Source organism: Balaenoptera acutorostrata, chromosome 16 (genome assembly GCF_949987535.1).
Source record: "Balaenoptera acutorostrata chromosome 16, mBalAcu1.1, whole genome shotgun sequence".
NCBI lineage: Eukaryota > Metazoa > Chordata > Mammalia > Artiodactyla > Balaenopteridae > Balaenoptera > Balaenoptera acutorostrata.
In genome coordinates, this window is record NC_080079.1 from 9,739,282 (window position 1) to 9,755,202 (window position 15,921).

General features: G+C 48.8%; 1 protein-coding gene across 15 annotated transcripts in view; it reads right to left on the bottom strand.

The window, feature by feature from the left end:
• The window catches only part of TACC2 (transforming acidic coiled-coil containing protein 2), a 209,174-nt gene that overhangs the window by 43,452 nt on the left and 149,801 nt on the right, over positions 1 to 15,921 (bottom strand). For all 15 annotated transcript variants that reach the window (XM_057531486.1, XM_057531484.1, XM_057531483.1 and 12 more), the window contains one exon: positions 5,773 to 5,909. In XM_057531486.1, coding sequence (XP_057387469.1) covers positions 5,773 to 5,909 — 137 coding nt within the window. The remainder of the gene's footprint in view (positions 1 to 5,772; positions 5,910 to 15,921) is intronic.

Sequence of the window (15,921 nt, forward strand, 5' to 3'; positions counted from 1 at the left end):
AACGGAGCCTTACTCAGTCCTCGTGCGGCATTTTGCCGGTAGCTGTGGGCAGCTCAGAGCAAGTCCGTGATGAATCCAACGTTTCCCAAACTTGCCTATTGTAGGACACACCTGAGACGCTCACTGAAACCCCTGACTTCTGGCTCCTCCCTGGCGAAGCAGTTCAGGAGGGCTGGGATCAGGGCTCGGAACGCGCATTTTCATAGGTGCCCCAGGCGGCTCCTAGAGCAGGGAGGTCGGGCCCGGGCTAGCTCATGTCACCTGCTTCCTATCAGGACACAGTCTAGTTCCTCACATCTCCAGGGGCAATGTTTTCACATGTGGCCACAGATATGGCTTGGAGGATCAGCCTGGATGGCTTGGACTGATCTTTGAGGTGAGTTCTGATTGCTTATGGGGACTCAGCGGTGTGAGACGTCAGGGCGGGTGAAGTGACAGGCAGATGCGGTCCCTGTGTGTCCACTCTCTGATGTGGTCACTAGACCCAGAACGGACCAGCAAGAGAGGCAGGCAGCCCATGGAAAACCGGCCTCTCTCCCAGACCCGGCAGGCTTCCGGACTCTCACGCAAACCCTGCTGGGTCCCGAGGACCTCCACGCCTGGCAGGTCTGTGCCCACTGCTTCCTGGACATCTGCCCTGCTCTCCCACGTCTATGCTCTCAAACCTGCATTCAGTTCCCAGAGGCTGAGGAGGAGCAGCCCTGCTCGAGGCTCTGTGGGTCACGACAACTATCGACCAGGGTGCCTCTGTTTAGAGATGGAGAAATTCTCTGTGAAAACAGGTTGGATCCACCTGAGCTGGACGTTGAGCGCAGTCAAGATCCTCCAGTGAGGTCATTAAGGGCAGAAAATGTGCGTCCAGAGGCTCAGGGCCCTGCCAGGTTCTTGGTGTGCCCACCCAAGGTGCCCAGGGCCACCCCTGGCAGGTTATTCAACTCCTCTGAGCCTCAGCCATAAATCAGGCATTCTTGTGAGAACGAAACGGGAGGAGCAGCACGTAAGCACCTAGTCCCGGGTACAGCAGTGCCAGGAAACAGCAGCCGTGGGCCCCAACTCTTACACACGCCACCGTGACCCCACTCCCTGTGCCCCTGCCCCAGGACGGGAAGGGCCCTCGCCTGGCCGGGCTCTCAGATGCCTCGCCTGATACCAGGAGGCTTCCTGTCTCTCTGCAGGGGGCACCCTGCACTGCAACCTCAGAGGAGATGGAAGCAAGTGACAATATGTATGGAGACTGAGTCCTGAGAGGTGAAAACAGAAGCCCCTGGGTGCAGTACGCTCCCTTCTGGGTCAATCTGCAGACAGCAGTCCGCACACGGCCATGTGGAGCACAAATGGAGCCTCAACGAGGCCACCCTTCCCACGGAGCAGTGAGGAAAGGTCAAGGTCAAGCAGGGCACGGGCGGCTCCGGTCACCTCCAAGGCCCCCCACACCGGCCTTCCCCGTGCTGGGCATCTTCCCAGCGAGAATGAGCAAACAGCGCTCCCCCCATGGGGAACCACGTCTCCAGGCGGAGGGCACCTGTAGGATGGAAACCCACCCCTGGTCTCACAAATGGGCTTCCCTCACTAACCATCTACTCGCCACCCACCTGGCACCCGCGTGGCCTACCCTCTGCCTCGGAGGCACCGGCTCATCTCGCCTGCACAGAGAGCAACCTGATTTCCAAACGGAAGGGAGTCGAGAAGTGGGGATTCTGATCCCACAGCCCCTCACTTGTTTTGAGACCAAGGGCAAGGTCCAGAAGCCCCGCATCTCACTGGCAAGCAGGTGATGAGATGCCCGGTACAGGGATGCCGTGAGCACTGGGGTTCCTTCCCCTGCCTGAGACGGGATGAAACTTGCTAAGAACCTGACACAGGCCTGGCACATGGCAGACGCTAAGTGGAGGTATTACTTAATGATGTGACGTTTAATTATGTCCTTCAGTGGCCAGTTTGGAGTTCTAATAATGCAGCCACTGTAGAACAGCCATGCGTCCTTATCACAGAACCATGAAAAGTCGGAGTGGGAAGGATCTCAGAGGACTTACGGGTCACCTGTTTCATTTTACAGATAAGAAAACTGGGCTCAGAAAGTGATTCAGTTATATATATATATATATATTTTTTTTTCTTTTTCAGATTCTTTTCCATTATAGGTTATTGCAAGACACTGAAAATAGTTCCCTGTGCTCTACAGTAGGTCCTTGTTTAACTATTTTGCACTCAGTAGTGTGTTTATGTTAATCCCAAACTCCTAATTTACCTCCCACTCCCCGCTATCCCCTCTGGTAACCGTAGGTTTGTTTCTTATGTCTGTGGGTCTATTTCTGTTTTATAAATAAGTTCATTTGTATCATTTTTTTTGGATTCCACATATAAGTGATATTATATGATGTTTGTCTTTCTCTGTCTGGCTTACTTCACTTAATATGATGGTCTCTGGGTGCGTCCATGTTGCTGCAAATGGCATTATTTCATTCTTTTTTAATGGCTGCGTGGTATTCCACTGTGTATATGCACTGCATCTTCTTTGTCCATTCATCTGTCAGTGGACACTTGGTTTGCTTCCGTGTCTTGGCTACTGTAAATAGTGCTGCTATGAACAATGGGGTGCATGTAACTTTTCAAATTAATTTTCTCCAGTTTCTTTTCAATGAAAGAGGTTAATTTCACTTTTATTTTTTCGTTAATCTGTCTATAACGTAGCAACCTAAGGTAAAATCATGTCCTCGCTGAAAATAAGATTTAATGACTAATTCACATAGGCAATTACATGTTTTTGTATCATGAGCTAAACCATCAGTTCTAACCAACTATGCAAGAATTATAAAGCCATTGAAATAAAAGCCATAAAGGCTTGAGTGACCATCCCTAGTTAGACTATGTTCATCAATGGTAAATGCTAAGAGCCTCTGGAATGTATACTTACCTAATAACTAGTAAAATCATACAATCATTAAAAAAAATCTTAGGTCAGTTATTAAAAAAAAGAAAAAGAAAAAGAAAACTGGGCTCAGGTAAGCCACGCCCTGACACAGCCCAGACGAGCGGCAGACGCATGGCGTCCAGCCACATCTCGCCCATTATCCTGTCCCGTGCAGCACAATCATGCTGGCAGGACCCAAGGTAAGGTGACGGATTATTTTGTAAAATTAAGTTTCCAGGAGGAAAAATCATGTCTTTATTCACAACCAAAGGTCTCGCCTATTATTTCATGTGGTTCTTTTGGCACCTTTAGCAACATCCCAGGCACTTTGCAGAGGCAAACCAAACGGTAGATTTTCCTCTCTTGCCCTCTCTCTCCCTCGGTTCCCAGAAGGAAGCTTTCTTCTCCTCTAGCCACCTCCACGAGCAAGCACAGCGCCTCTTTCATCTGTACTGTCCCATGCTGTCCACAGAAGACACCAGAGACTTTTCTAATGAGTGTGACAAATCAGATGGATCTTTGTACAGCTCAAGACAGGGGGGCTTTAGGCAGACACAATCCCGACCATAATCGTCCTTATTGTATAATCCGCGTACATTTAGCCTCACTGTAGTTTTCCAAGGAGGAGAAGCATAAAGTCAGACTCCAACCAGTGTAATCAAAAGTTCCATGGGGCTGTGACTCATGGCAATTCACGGCTCCAACCCCTTCCATTGGGGGTTCTCTCTTAATCCTCCATAGTGTTCATTCTTTCAAAAGTTGCCATCTAAGCAAGAGGTGAGCGTTGTGCATGCGTGTGGGTGTGTGTTTAAGAATGGAGATTGTTCTTTGCTTTGTTGAAAGAGAAGTCAGGCAGAAGGAACAAAGACAGGCTGAAGAAAAGAACAGAGGTGGCAAACCAACCCCAGAAGCGATATGTGACTGGAAATCCCACAGGACGCACACATGCCCACAGCAATGACCGTCCTCTGGACCCTGCATGGTGCTTGGGGGTGGACCACGCACTGTCCTCGGCCTTCATTCTTCTTCTGACATCTTTCCTAAGGTATCCCACACATGTATAGGCATGAACTTATTATACCCATAAAAGAAGGATAATTTATTCTTAATTGCACATTTGACCTAAGGATTAAAATGTGTTTGTCGTTCAGCCACTTTCCATTAAAACCTTGGGGTGAATTTTTTACAACATTATAGGAAATGGAATTTTTACATTCTTTATTATATGAAAGAAAGAAAGTCGGGGTGCAAGCGACTCCCTGAGAAAGGTAAGCAGCCCTTCCTGCTTCCTCCCCACCTTGAAATCAAACAAATTCCAATAAGTACCCTCTCAGAGCTCAGTGCCTAAACGAACTTTGCAGCATCAGGTACTACTAACTGATAAGCTGTCAAAAGGGGAGAATATGAAAACTGCATTTATCAGACACCAGCAAAGGTGTCTCTCCTCTCCCCCCAGCACCACGGAGCACATTTGCTTAGGAACAAAGCTCCAGGAGTGTCTGCCCTAAAACTACGGCCAGCTTGAAGCCAAAGCGGGTAGAAAGAATAGCATCCATTTCTTTCTAAAACCAACATTAAGGTCAAAATGGTTTTTTATTTTGCAGTTCACCTGGCTCCTGGCCAGGGCGAGAGTACAAATGGAGGCCGGGCCCCTGGCCTGCTCCTTCTCTCCCCAACCTCCATCCCTCACCAGGGGCAGCCTCGAGCACAGGTGTGTGGACAACCCACCTGTAAGTTGCAGCCCCATCCTTGGTATCTCCTTGGCTGAAGGGTGCAAACGTGGGCACAGTCAGCCTTGGGAAGATGGGCCAGGAGATGGCGACGGGGCGGGCCCAGGAAGTGGCTGCTCCCAGGTACCCAGAACACGGTCCAGGAGGAGTTTGGCTCTGCAGACTTATCTCACTGCGAGGGCTGTGGCCCCAGGAAGGCCAGAATGGGGCCCTCTGAAGTTCAGGGTCCAGCTGAGGCTGTCTGTCTCTGAAGACGACACTACCTGGCCCCCTGATTGGCCTGTACGGCCATTTCTGAGACCATCTGGCCCCCTGACCAGCTTGTGAGGCCATTCCTAGCAATCCCCATCTCCTTCTAGGCCTCATGTTAAACTTTAATGCTTGAGGTCGTCCCACCCCTGCTGGTGTAACTTAAGGAAGCACACAGAGGACTCCAGCCAGCTGGGCAGGCTGGAGGCTGGGACAGGAGATCTGTCCTATCCTTCCCCATCCTCCCACCCCCAGTAATCACCACATCTGAAAGGTACATAAAGGTCTTTGTTCTAAGTCACACTAGGGGGTGTGGGAAAGTGATAAGAAATCTGGATAATTTGAAGTTCATGAGGAATAAAGGAGTCATCCCTGCACAGATTCAGCCATCCATCATTTTCTCTTCTCACCCATTTACTAAGTATCATCCCCAAGCCCACAGGGGCTACGTTTTTAATAAAAATGCAGGTTCACATGGGTGATCCAGAACCAGTACTCTTATGGGAGCAAGGGGCCAAATATTAGAATCTAAGATTGCACCAGAGAATTCCAAGACCCACTGGCCTGCACAAACCCAGTTCTGGACGTCAGCTGAAAGGCACCCAGAGTTAAATGCATGGTTTCCCCAGAGGCCTCCCCTAAACTTCTACAAAGCAGACACAAAATAACCCACTGTATCTCCGCACCCTTAGTTTACACCACATCAAACCAAGCCCGGAGCTGAGAGGCCCCAGAGGCTGGTGACAATTTAAGGAGCTCCAGCCCCCTGGGGTGTGTGCCCTCCTCCAGCCGGGTCCCCTGAGGAGCCGCTGTGAGTCTTCCTGGGGCTCAGCCGCAGGGCTGCCCCCAGGCCTCCCCCAGGGGCGCCTGATGCTTGGTTACCTGCTTCTTCTGGGGGAGGCGGTGCGCTGACCTCGGGTTCTGGAACGACTTCAGAGGGTGGCGGAGGTGGGGCTGGTGGAGCTTTGACGGGGGTCGTTGACTCCGGGGTCTCAAATGCTTCTTCAGAGTCAGAACTCCTGATGGAGAGAGAGGGGGAGGAGCACAGGTTAGACAGTGGCCGGGGCTGCGTTGGCTCCGAGGAGCCAGTGCTGGGGAGCAGTGAGCGGCTTAATGACCCCTCCCAGGACCGGTGCAACCAGTCTCACTGCCCAATTAAACGGTCCGAGGCCAGCCGTGAGCAAAGTCATTTCTCAGCGTGATTCCCAGGAGTGAATCTCATTATCATCAGCTTTGTGCCCAAATGACGGAGTCTTTGAACTCAGCTCTACACGAGATACATACTGCTGACCTTAGTGGCAAATACAGACAGTGGAATCTTTTGATCAACTTTGGCTCGCGTTATTTTGGCAACGATTCAGTCAAAATGATATGGAAGCATTCCCAGGGACACTCTGTGATGCTGTGTTTCCAACACACCCATAGGACCCTCACTCCACAAGACCAAATCTCATTAGGTCTCTCTCCCCCTCACCCCGTCTTTCTCTCCCGCAGCCTTTCTTCCGTAGCACACAACTTGTTATTATAGATTTAGTCACTTTCTAATCATGTTAATGATCTTTCCCTTCTATTGAGCTGAAAGGCCAAGAGGGCAGCCTGTTTTATTTTGTTTTGTGTTCTTTTGTTTATCACTGCATCCCCAGCCTAAACCAGGAGGCGGTGAATAAACATCCGTTAAGTGAGTAAATGAATGAATGAGAGCTGGCAGGTCAGGTGGAGGACGTGTCAGACCAAAACACAAAGCACGGCCCCCCTGCTGATCCCAAGAGTGTGAAAATGGCCCTCGCTGGTCTGCAGTGAAGTCTCCTCTCAAGGAAGGTTCTTCAGCCAGAGACATGAACCGAAACTCCACCCAGAGGACGCCCCCCACCCAGGAACAAGGGGGATGCCACTCACCAAACTAAAGCCTTATCCTGGGCTCGAGAAAATCCAGAGCAGACAGTCCTGCTCCATCACCCTGCTTCCCCCGAGGACTCAATTTCAAGCCAGAAAGGATGAGGCACCCCCAAGTCACTGAGCCAGGCACGTGTCCTCAGGCTGGAGGGCAGCTCCTCACGTGCTCAGGAGGCAAAGGGGTCCACGGCCCCAGCCCCACCACACTGAGGATGCCAGCGTGCAAGAAGCGGCAGCGGCACCTGGGCTGATTCCCGTCTCGGGATGCTTTAAATAGACCAAGATGCCACTTATTTACTTGCAACAGGGAAGGTAATTATCAAGAGGGTGGATACTTAGGATCGCTGCTGGCACAAGCGACCCAGCCGGCGATTTGGCAGAAGATGTATAATCAGAGGGTGACGCATCAGGTGTGTATGGAACGTGAAACGCTCACAGCGCCGGGCACCAAGACTATCAAAGGACCAGTGTCCTCTGCAGAAGTCAGCATCTTCTAAAGACCATCTGCCAGCCGGCAGAGAACACCACGACGAACCAATCCCTCCACAGTCAGGCAGGACAGGAAAAAAGGGCCATTTGGTGAGTTCTCCTTCAGAAAATCTACATCGATGTTTTTACAACTTGTTTGTCAGAGACTCACTTTGTCAGAGCCAAAGATCCCCCACCCCCATCCTTTCAAGGACCCTGGCTCCTCCAACCTGCCACACAGCCCTCCAGGGACAAAGAGACAAACAGAAACATCAGAGCTGCTTTTGATGGGATCCAATGAGCCGAAGCCTGCATACTATCAAATTTCATTAGGAAAGACTGAATTCAGGCAAACACGACAGAGGCCATGCTGACTTTTACAAACACACATTAATATTAACAGACTTAGCTTTTGTCTAGGGGGGAAATTTAAGATCCACGCCTGGACAACAACAGATCTAGGTGCCCGAAGTTTTGCAGAATCTGTTTACCGGTATGAAAAACACAAGGAAGTTATGCAACCGAACATCAAAGAGAAAAAGGAGTTTGGATCTGCCTGGTGGGCCCTGGGTGTCGCCCCGGCCCCCAGCTTCGCACAGGTCAGCGACAACGTTGAAGAGATACACGGAGACAACTTGCCTCTTTCCTGAGTCTCCTTGAAGGACCTGCAGACTGGAGTCCCCACTGCCGGTCACCGTTGTCCACATCCACCGGGCCCATTCCACTGGGGGCCATGTCCACCAGGAGGCAAAAGCCATCTCCGCTGAAGAACAGCTTCTGTCGCCCAAATTCCCACCCCTAATTCCTTTGCTGGTATCTCTGGGATCTGAATCTCTTTAAGATGTCACGAAAAAGTTAGCTGCACGGCCAGCCACAAATGTTGTGAGAGCTTCCCCAGACTCCAGCAGAGATACTGAGGGAGAGACTCTGTGCTCTTCCCATGGCTTCTGCATCCCCGGACCCTGGCGATGTGTGGCTTTAGAGCACAAAGGGCCCCTGATCTTTCCCAAGAGCACAAGCAAGCGACGGGGAGGGCCGGACGCTTGTGGATGCAAGCTGCTGAATTCCAATGAGGTCTCCCCTGCTTGCAGCTGCCCAGCTGGTACACCTGCTCGGAAGGGACCACCGTTCCCCACGGCCCTGTGCGGGACGCAGTGTGTGGGAAGGGCAAGGGTACACCAAGCCCCTGTGTGGTTCCTTGCCTTGTTTACTGTGAACTTTTCTGCATCAAAGCATCAGAGGCTACCACGGACCCCTAGAACGCCATTCACTTCCAGCACTTCCTGCATTGTTTTCATATTTTCACTCCCTCTCCCAGGAGCGGAGAGCAAGCTAATTAGAGAAGGCGGATAGCAGCTTTTTAAGTTAGCTCTTTTCTCCCTATTCAGTTTCTCAGGGGGCTCAAAAACATTCCCAAGAGCAGGGATTTCTGCAGTCCCCCCACGGAGCCTGGACATAAAAATAAAGCAGCATTTCAGAGTCCCAATGCATAAAAGCAGTTCCCATCGGCTGCTTGATTATTTTTTCCTACCAAAAGAACCTAAAGTACAGGAAATTATTCTGCAAAGGCTCCACACTTTTAAAATGAAAAAGTAACTAATTTAATTTGCCAAGAAGCTGTATTAGAAAGAGAAATGTGCCATTACAGTCTGCTAAAACGACTCTGAATTGTAGGGAAATATACTCACCAGGATATGCATACCTAGGTTCTCCATATAAGGAAATATGTAAATACATGCAAATACGATAAGGTATATGCACTTCCATAATGTAAAGACATACCTCTTAATGGCCAGGCATGAACTATAATGATTTTAATTCCTAGCATGAAGAGCGTTCTAATAGCTATCATATGCTGAACTCTTTGTTATGTGTCAGGCACTGGACTAGGCCATTTGTACATTTCTCTATAATCTACAAAAACATCCTGCTGCTGGAGAGCAGGCCCATTTTACAGAAGACACAACTATGAGAGGCAAATTACTTTGCTCAAGGCCATCCAGTTAGTAAGCTAGGGAAAGCAGGGCTCAAATCTAGAACTGTCTGCCTCTAAAATCTGTGCTGTCTTACTACATCAGTGGCTTCCAAACCTTTTTAGCAACAGAACTATTTTTCCAAATGAATCTTACATGAAATTCCTATGCATAAAGTAGTATTTCACTTATTCTGTAAGCTCAAGGTATAATATATTCTTATTATAAAGTCTATTATTGAGAACAATTAAGCTATTTTGATGAACTTGAAAATTTGACACTGAGGGTCGGGGATGCCAACTGCAGCATTAGATCTGTTGATTCCTCTCCTGGCTGCACATTATTAAGAAAAGTCCCAGGGACTTCCCTGGAGGTCCCGTGGTTAGGACTCCGTGCTTCCACTGCAGTGGGCCCGGGTGCGAGCCCTGGTCGGGGAACTAGGATCCTGCAAGTTGCACAGTGCAGCCAAAAAAAAAAGAAAAGAAAAAAGAAAAGTCCCGATACATACCGATGAGTTAACCACAAACAACATCTGTTTTTAACAGCTTGTCCTGTGACCATGGAACATTCTTTAATAAGGCAGACAAGACAGAAGAGCTACCTAACCGGGCAAAACCAAATTAATCTATCAGCACAAGGCCATATGCTGGTGGCATCCAACACCACACAGTGTGTGTGTACAGAGAAAGAAAGATGGAAATGTGTAACCACGTGTGGACAGACTGTGCTGGCTGCTGAAACCTGAAGTCTACCAAGCTCCTCAGCGTGCTGGTAAAGTTTTAAAATATCTTTTCAAATACTTTTCTCAGATTTTGGAGAATCTCTATAGGCTGCTAAAGCCCACCGAGCACAGCTTGGAAACTTCTCCTCTGCACAACAACGAATACGGTCCCTCTATAGATGGCACATTGTGTCAAAACAGTATTTCATGGCAACTGTCCCCAAAGCAAGACAGCCGGCAGAATGTAGAACCCTGAGGCCTATTAACCTATATTTTGGATTTGGTTTAAATATGTTTGTGTTTTACCTCTATAAACTACAACAACAAAGTAGTATAAGATCAGCACTCACATAATATAATAATAATATAACATAGTATAATAAAGTATAGCATAATATTAGTATAATATATAAGTAGTTAGTATAACATAATTAACATATTATAATATATACACACACATACATATATAAACAAATACATGTGTGAATGTGTATCTGTAAATAAATAAAACATCAGAACCTTTTAATAGAGAAGAACTATAAATGCAGTTTTCCAGCATATCATTAAATGGTTACATTTTGCTTAAGTTTTACTAGAGCTAATTCAAGGGCTTGGGAGAATACATTTTAGAGACCACAGAATCTTCCAACTTTGAAGGTGGTAGAAAATTTGAAGACTCCTTCCTGCTCCAACACTCTTATCACATCTTTTTAAACAGGTGAGGAAACTGAGGCCTGGAGAGCTAAAGTGATTCCCAAGGCCACCAGCCCATTCGTGGCAGACGTTCTGTAGAACTGGGCTTGCCTGCATGAAACACTGCCTCCAAATAACAGCTTTTTTTTCTAAATATAATGTCCCTCCCACCCTGGAGATCTAAAGTTACCTATACTTACAGGTTACCTGATTATCAAGACACACTTTGTGCTTAAGCGTTGCTAAAGTGGAGGGGACGTTTCCACATGCCTATCAATTTCCAGATCAATTCCTCAGGATTCCAGTTTACAGTTCCCACTGTGAAAGTGATCCGGGGGACACTGGTGCTTATCACCACCTACCAAGAGTGAAAGGACACAGTGCAGGCACTTGAGAGGTGCGGGGCTTCCCAGGACACGAGGCCCAGCCTCTGAGCTCCTCGCGGAGGGACCACCTGAGCGAGAAGTAAGCCCCTTCTCCTCCTACCCACCCCCTCCTTGAAGACAAACCAAGGGAAAGGCAGAGCGCTGGCCCAAAGCCCCAACTCAGGGAGGAGGGCTTGAATCCTACAGGTCAGAAGACCGCCTGCCCGCCCGAAGACGGAGGGAGACCTTCCGGGAACGAACCTGAGCTCTCGACAGATCAGACCGTCTCGTTCATCTCTGCAGCCCACATAAGAGTTTGATGGATTTGTGAGCGAGCAGATATCTTTGAAACTGATGTGCACTAAATTCTATTCATCAGAACATTCTGATGTGAGAGCCTTGTCAAGAAAAGCTGTCTCTGCCCCAAACACACACACACACACGCTTCCCTCCTGCCTAAAACAACTTGGCCGGACTGGTCATTTTTTCGGGCTGACTGAAAAGGGTCTTTCACTTTAATTTGCCCATCCCGGATATAGAAGAGGGATTTGCTTGGCAACATCGCTCCGCAATATATAGGTAAAGGGAGAACGTGATTTCAACACAACCAAAGGCTGAGATGCTTCTTGGACTGTCAGGTGACTGAGGAGCCCACAGTCAGGTGCTGTCTCTCATGAACACAGAGCCAGCTCTGGCAAGCCAGGCAGCTAGGATTTTCAGCCTGACACTCTAGGGAAAATCAACATAGATGCTAACACACGTATCCCAAGATTCTTGGCACCTAGCGTCTGTCGGGCTATACGCCAGGTCCATTTTCAGATTCAAGTAGCTTTCACTTGGTGGCTACGTTGAGATGTCAGCAGGGTTCAAAGGGCACTGGCCATCAACACACTGGCCGCCTCTGGGTTAGGCTGCTGCCCCAGCAAGAGAAATGCAATCTCAAAGGGAAAGAGTATACATAGATAGAGGAGTCCCGCAGACCTGGTGATGGCCAGTTGTAAACTGACTATAGTTGCAAGAAACAGGAACCGACTTAATAACTAAAAAATGGAATTTATATAGAAAGGCTATGATGGCTGAGGAGTCAGATTTGAAGAGACAGGGAAGAGCGTCCAATTGGTCCACCTTGGGTCGTATGCCCATCATTTAGCTAGAAGAGGGTAGGGAACCCTAATAAATAAGCAACCCATCCAGACCCAATGGAATGGGGGAGACAGAATGTCCCCCAAAGAAATCAGAAGTTGGAATGGATGGTATGCAGTCCATCAGCTCTCACAACACTATAACTACGTCACTCACTGTAACTGTGTGACCTTAGGCAAGTCACTCGACCTCCCAGGCCCTTGGATTGTTTGTCCAGGAAGTGGGGATAATTACTGTAAGGATAATGCTTCCTCCTTATTATTGCAGCTCCAATTCTGCCCTTGGCTTCTAAGCATTAGAAATTTGGGGGAATGTGATTTGCTAGCAAGTTAAGTCTTCTATTTTATTTGGTCATGCCTACTGAGTTGGGCATGAAAGAGAATCTGGAGGCCACACACAGCATGGGATGGCTGTCTTGCCGGGTGGTCCGTGGACACAAGTACATCCAGGAGAATGTGGACACTCTCAGAGTCACACTGAGCTGGCCTTCATCCTTACCTCAAGGTGCACACAACCCACGTTTGCCAGGGACAGGGGAGAGGGCTCAGTGTGGCACTACACACGTGTGAGTGTGTACGCGTGTGCCCGATGAACACCCCCGCCACACACACACACACACACACACACACACACACAGTAAGTTCTGAAATTGACTTAACTGCAGTGACACCGGGAACTTCACAAAAGAGAACTGACTCTACTGGCTGCGGGCCTCACTGCAGGCAGTGAAGAATCAACGCTGAATGGGCTCCGGACTCATGATTCCACAGATTTGTAACTGCATCGTGTTATGCTTTCCTGGAGAAAGGCCAGACTGAATCAAGTCTCAGGAGAAATAAAGAAAGAAGGGACCCAGATGGCCCTTTTATGTCCTGGCTTTCATGCACTGATACCCCTGAAATCTCATCTTTGTAGCCTAACGCCTTGCTTGAGTAACTTATATTGGAATCTTTCAACTCAGATTCTTAAAAATCTAACTGGAAATAAGATATTTATGGATGCTAGCAAAAAAAAGATAGGCAGATAAATAGCACCTATAAAGACTAAGTGGTAAAAGAGACAGAAAAACAACAGAAGAGGATGCAAAAACTCAAAAAGAGCAGTAATGTTTGGCCAACCACTAGGGCTTTTTCTAGCACCTGGCAAGTAACAGACCCTCCCTCAGAATCGCATACTGTTAATGAGGGTGGGTGGGTTTGCAAGTACAGTCAGGAGAGTTCCAAGCTAAGTGGTAAGTAGAAAAACAGCAAATTAGGGACTTCCCTGGCGGCGCAGTGGCTAAGAATCCGCCTGCCAGTGCAGGGGACACGGGTTCGAGCCCTGGTCCGGGAAGATCCCACATGCCACGGAGCAACTAAGCCCATGCGCCACAACTACTGAGCCTACGCTCTAGAGCCCGTGAGCCGCAACCGCTGAGCCCACGTGCCACAACTACTGAAGCTCGTGCGCCTGGAGCCCGTGCTCCGCAACAAGAGAAGCCACCGCAATGGAAAGTCTGCGTGCTGCAACAAAGAGTAGCCCCCGCTCGCCGCAACTAGAGAAAGGCCGCACGCAGCAATGAAGACCCAACGCAGCCAAAAATAAATAAATAAAATAAATAAATTTATAAAAATACCCAAGCAAATTAAGGAATATAGTATGAGCTTATTTGGGGTACAATAATTATATATAAACGTAAACAAATACACATAAACACATGTATATTTACATACACATATATACTTATGTAGAGACGGTCCAGAACACAAGGAATTGAACACAGCTGGGACCTGATTAGCTGGATGTCCAGAGTGACACAATATAAGAGAAGACGCCGACAAGGAGTTTGGAGAAAGCGGAGTGGCAGCTAGAATGCAGCCAATCCCCTCTGCACAGTTCAGGGCAGACACACCCACGTGGGCCAGCCCCCTCCAGGCTCTACCCACAGGGGTGCAGCGGGGCCAGCCTTCAGGTGCTGTCACAGCCTGCAAGAAGCATCCGTCCTGCATCCAAGGCTCACCTTCCACACTCAACGAGCGTTCTTCTGATTTCAAGGTGGTTTTCCAGGCAGGCACCTGGGTACCAGGATGGGGGTGCCCCAACCAGGGGCCAACATTTTACAATTCGTACCTCAGAGTTTCCTCATCCAGCCTCTCACGTGATCCTCACAACAAGGGAGGCACGTGGATTTCACTCCATGACAATTTCAGCAGGACCTGTCAGGTGCTGGGCACCTGGGCAGCTGAGTCAGACAGATCAGCTCCCCATCTCGAGAAGCTTGCGTCCTCCTGGGTCCCCAGGAGGAGAACCCAGAGCCAAGTGGCTCAGCGACTTGCCAAGGGCTCGGAGCCAATACCAGAACACGTGTCTTCCGTCTCTCATCCTAACCCAAGTACCGTCCTCCACGTCCTAGAGGCTCCTGGACGTTGACAGGCTAGACTCCTCATTTGCAAATCAGTCTCTGGTACATTTGGGTGCTGTCAGTTTCCCTAAGCATCCTCACCTCCAAGGCAACAGATCAAACGGAGTTTCTGCATCTGGGTCCATGACTGCCCGATGGGGGGCATCCAGCCAGGCCAGCCTGGGTCTCCTGCCCTCCTCACTCCCTCTCCCCTTCCTTATGGCCATACCTTAACCCCCTCCCTCATTCAACCAGTGGATGTCTAGGCACCCTGGCCCTGGCATCCCGACTACAGTGGCTTGAGGTTCTTGGAAGGAACCTACAGGGAATGATGAGGGAAGGTCATGGGCCACCCAGACCTCTGGGGTCAAGAAAGTGGCCTCTGCTGGGGGTCAGGTCAGCCCCTGAAGTCTGTTACCCTCATCAATCACATCCTGGGCAAAGGGTAATATCATCACAGAGCCAAGGGAGACTGAAGTGCTGACATCCCAGGACAGACTCTTTCCGGAGGCCACAGGATTTCCTCTTAGCAGAGAGCAAGGGCGTCTCTGGCCTTAGATTCCTGGCTCCCAAGTTCTTTAGATCCAAAGTGTCCTCACCTGAGTGTCCGTCTCTCTCTGTGTGTCTATCTCTCTGTGTCTCCATCTCTATTTGCCTCCCTCCCCTCCTGTGTGTGCGTGCGTGCGTGTGTGTGTGCGCGTGTATGTGTGTCCCCTCCCTTACCTCTCTATCTCCCCCCCATCCCCCTCTCTAGTCAAAACGAGAAAAGGAACAGTGGAGGCTGCCCTGCTAATTTGATTCCTGCACTTTCCATCAATAATTAAAGCTCATGAATTTTGACTTTATAAAATTCTTCATTTATAATCTTACCTTTAAAGTGGTCCTTTAAGGCTCTGCAAATTATTGTTAATAATAGCCATTGGAGAAAGGACTTGAGGGCTCTTACTGCATCAGGCATTAACATCCCTATACTCACCCCTTGTAATGTTTCACTCAGTATAAATACATTACTGAGTCACACTGAGAAGTCATTGTCCTTAACAAATACATATACACCTTACATGTAGATTTCAACCAGCCTGTTAAAACCCGAGCATCCCAGAAAGCATGACAAGTTCCTTGTGAGACCCAAGCAGCTGGGATTATTAATGGAGCAGGAACCTGCAGATTGTTTGTAGAAAAAGGTTTTTGTCTCCTTGGCCTTCCCTGAGTTCCAAAGAGCAGACTCAAGCAGTTACTAATTAGGAAGTGAGGGAATGCAGAAACAAAGGAAAAGCAGTCAAGAAACAATAGTTCAGTGATAAAACAGAGTCCTAGCTCCTCCTGAAGGTATCAATATATACAGTACAATTGGACACATGTTTTCCAGGAACCAAGACCCTCCCGGGTGGAGGA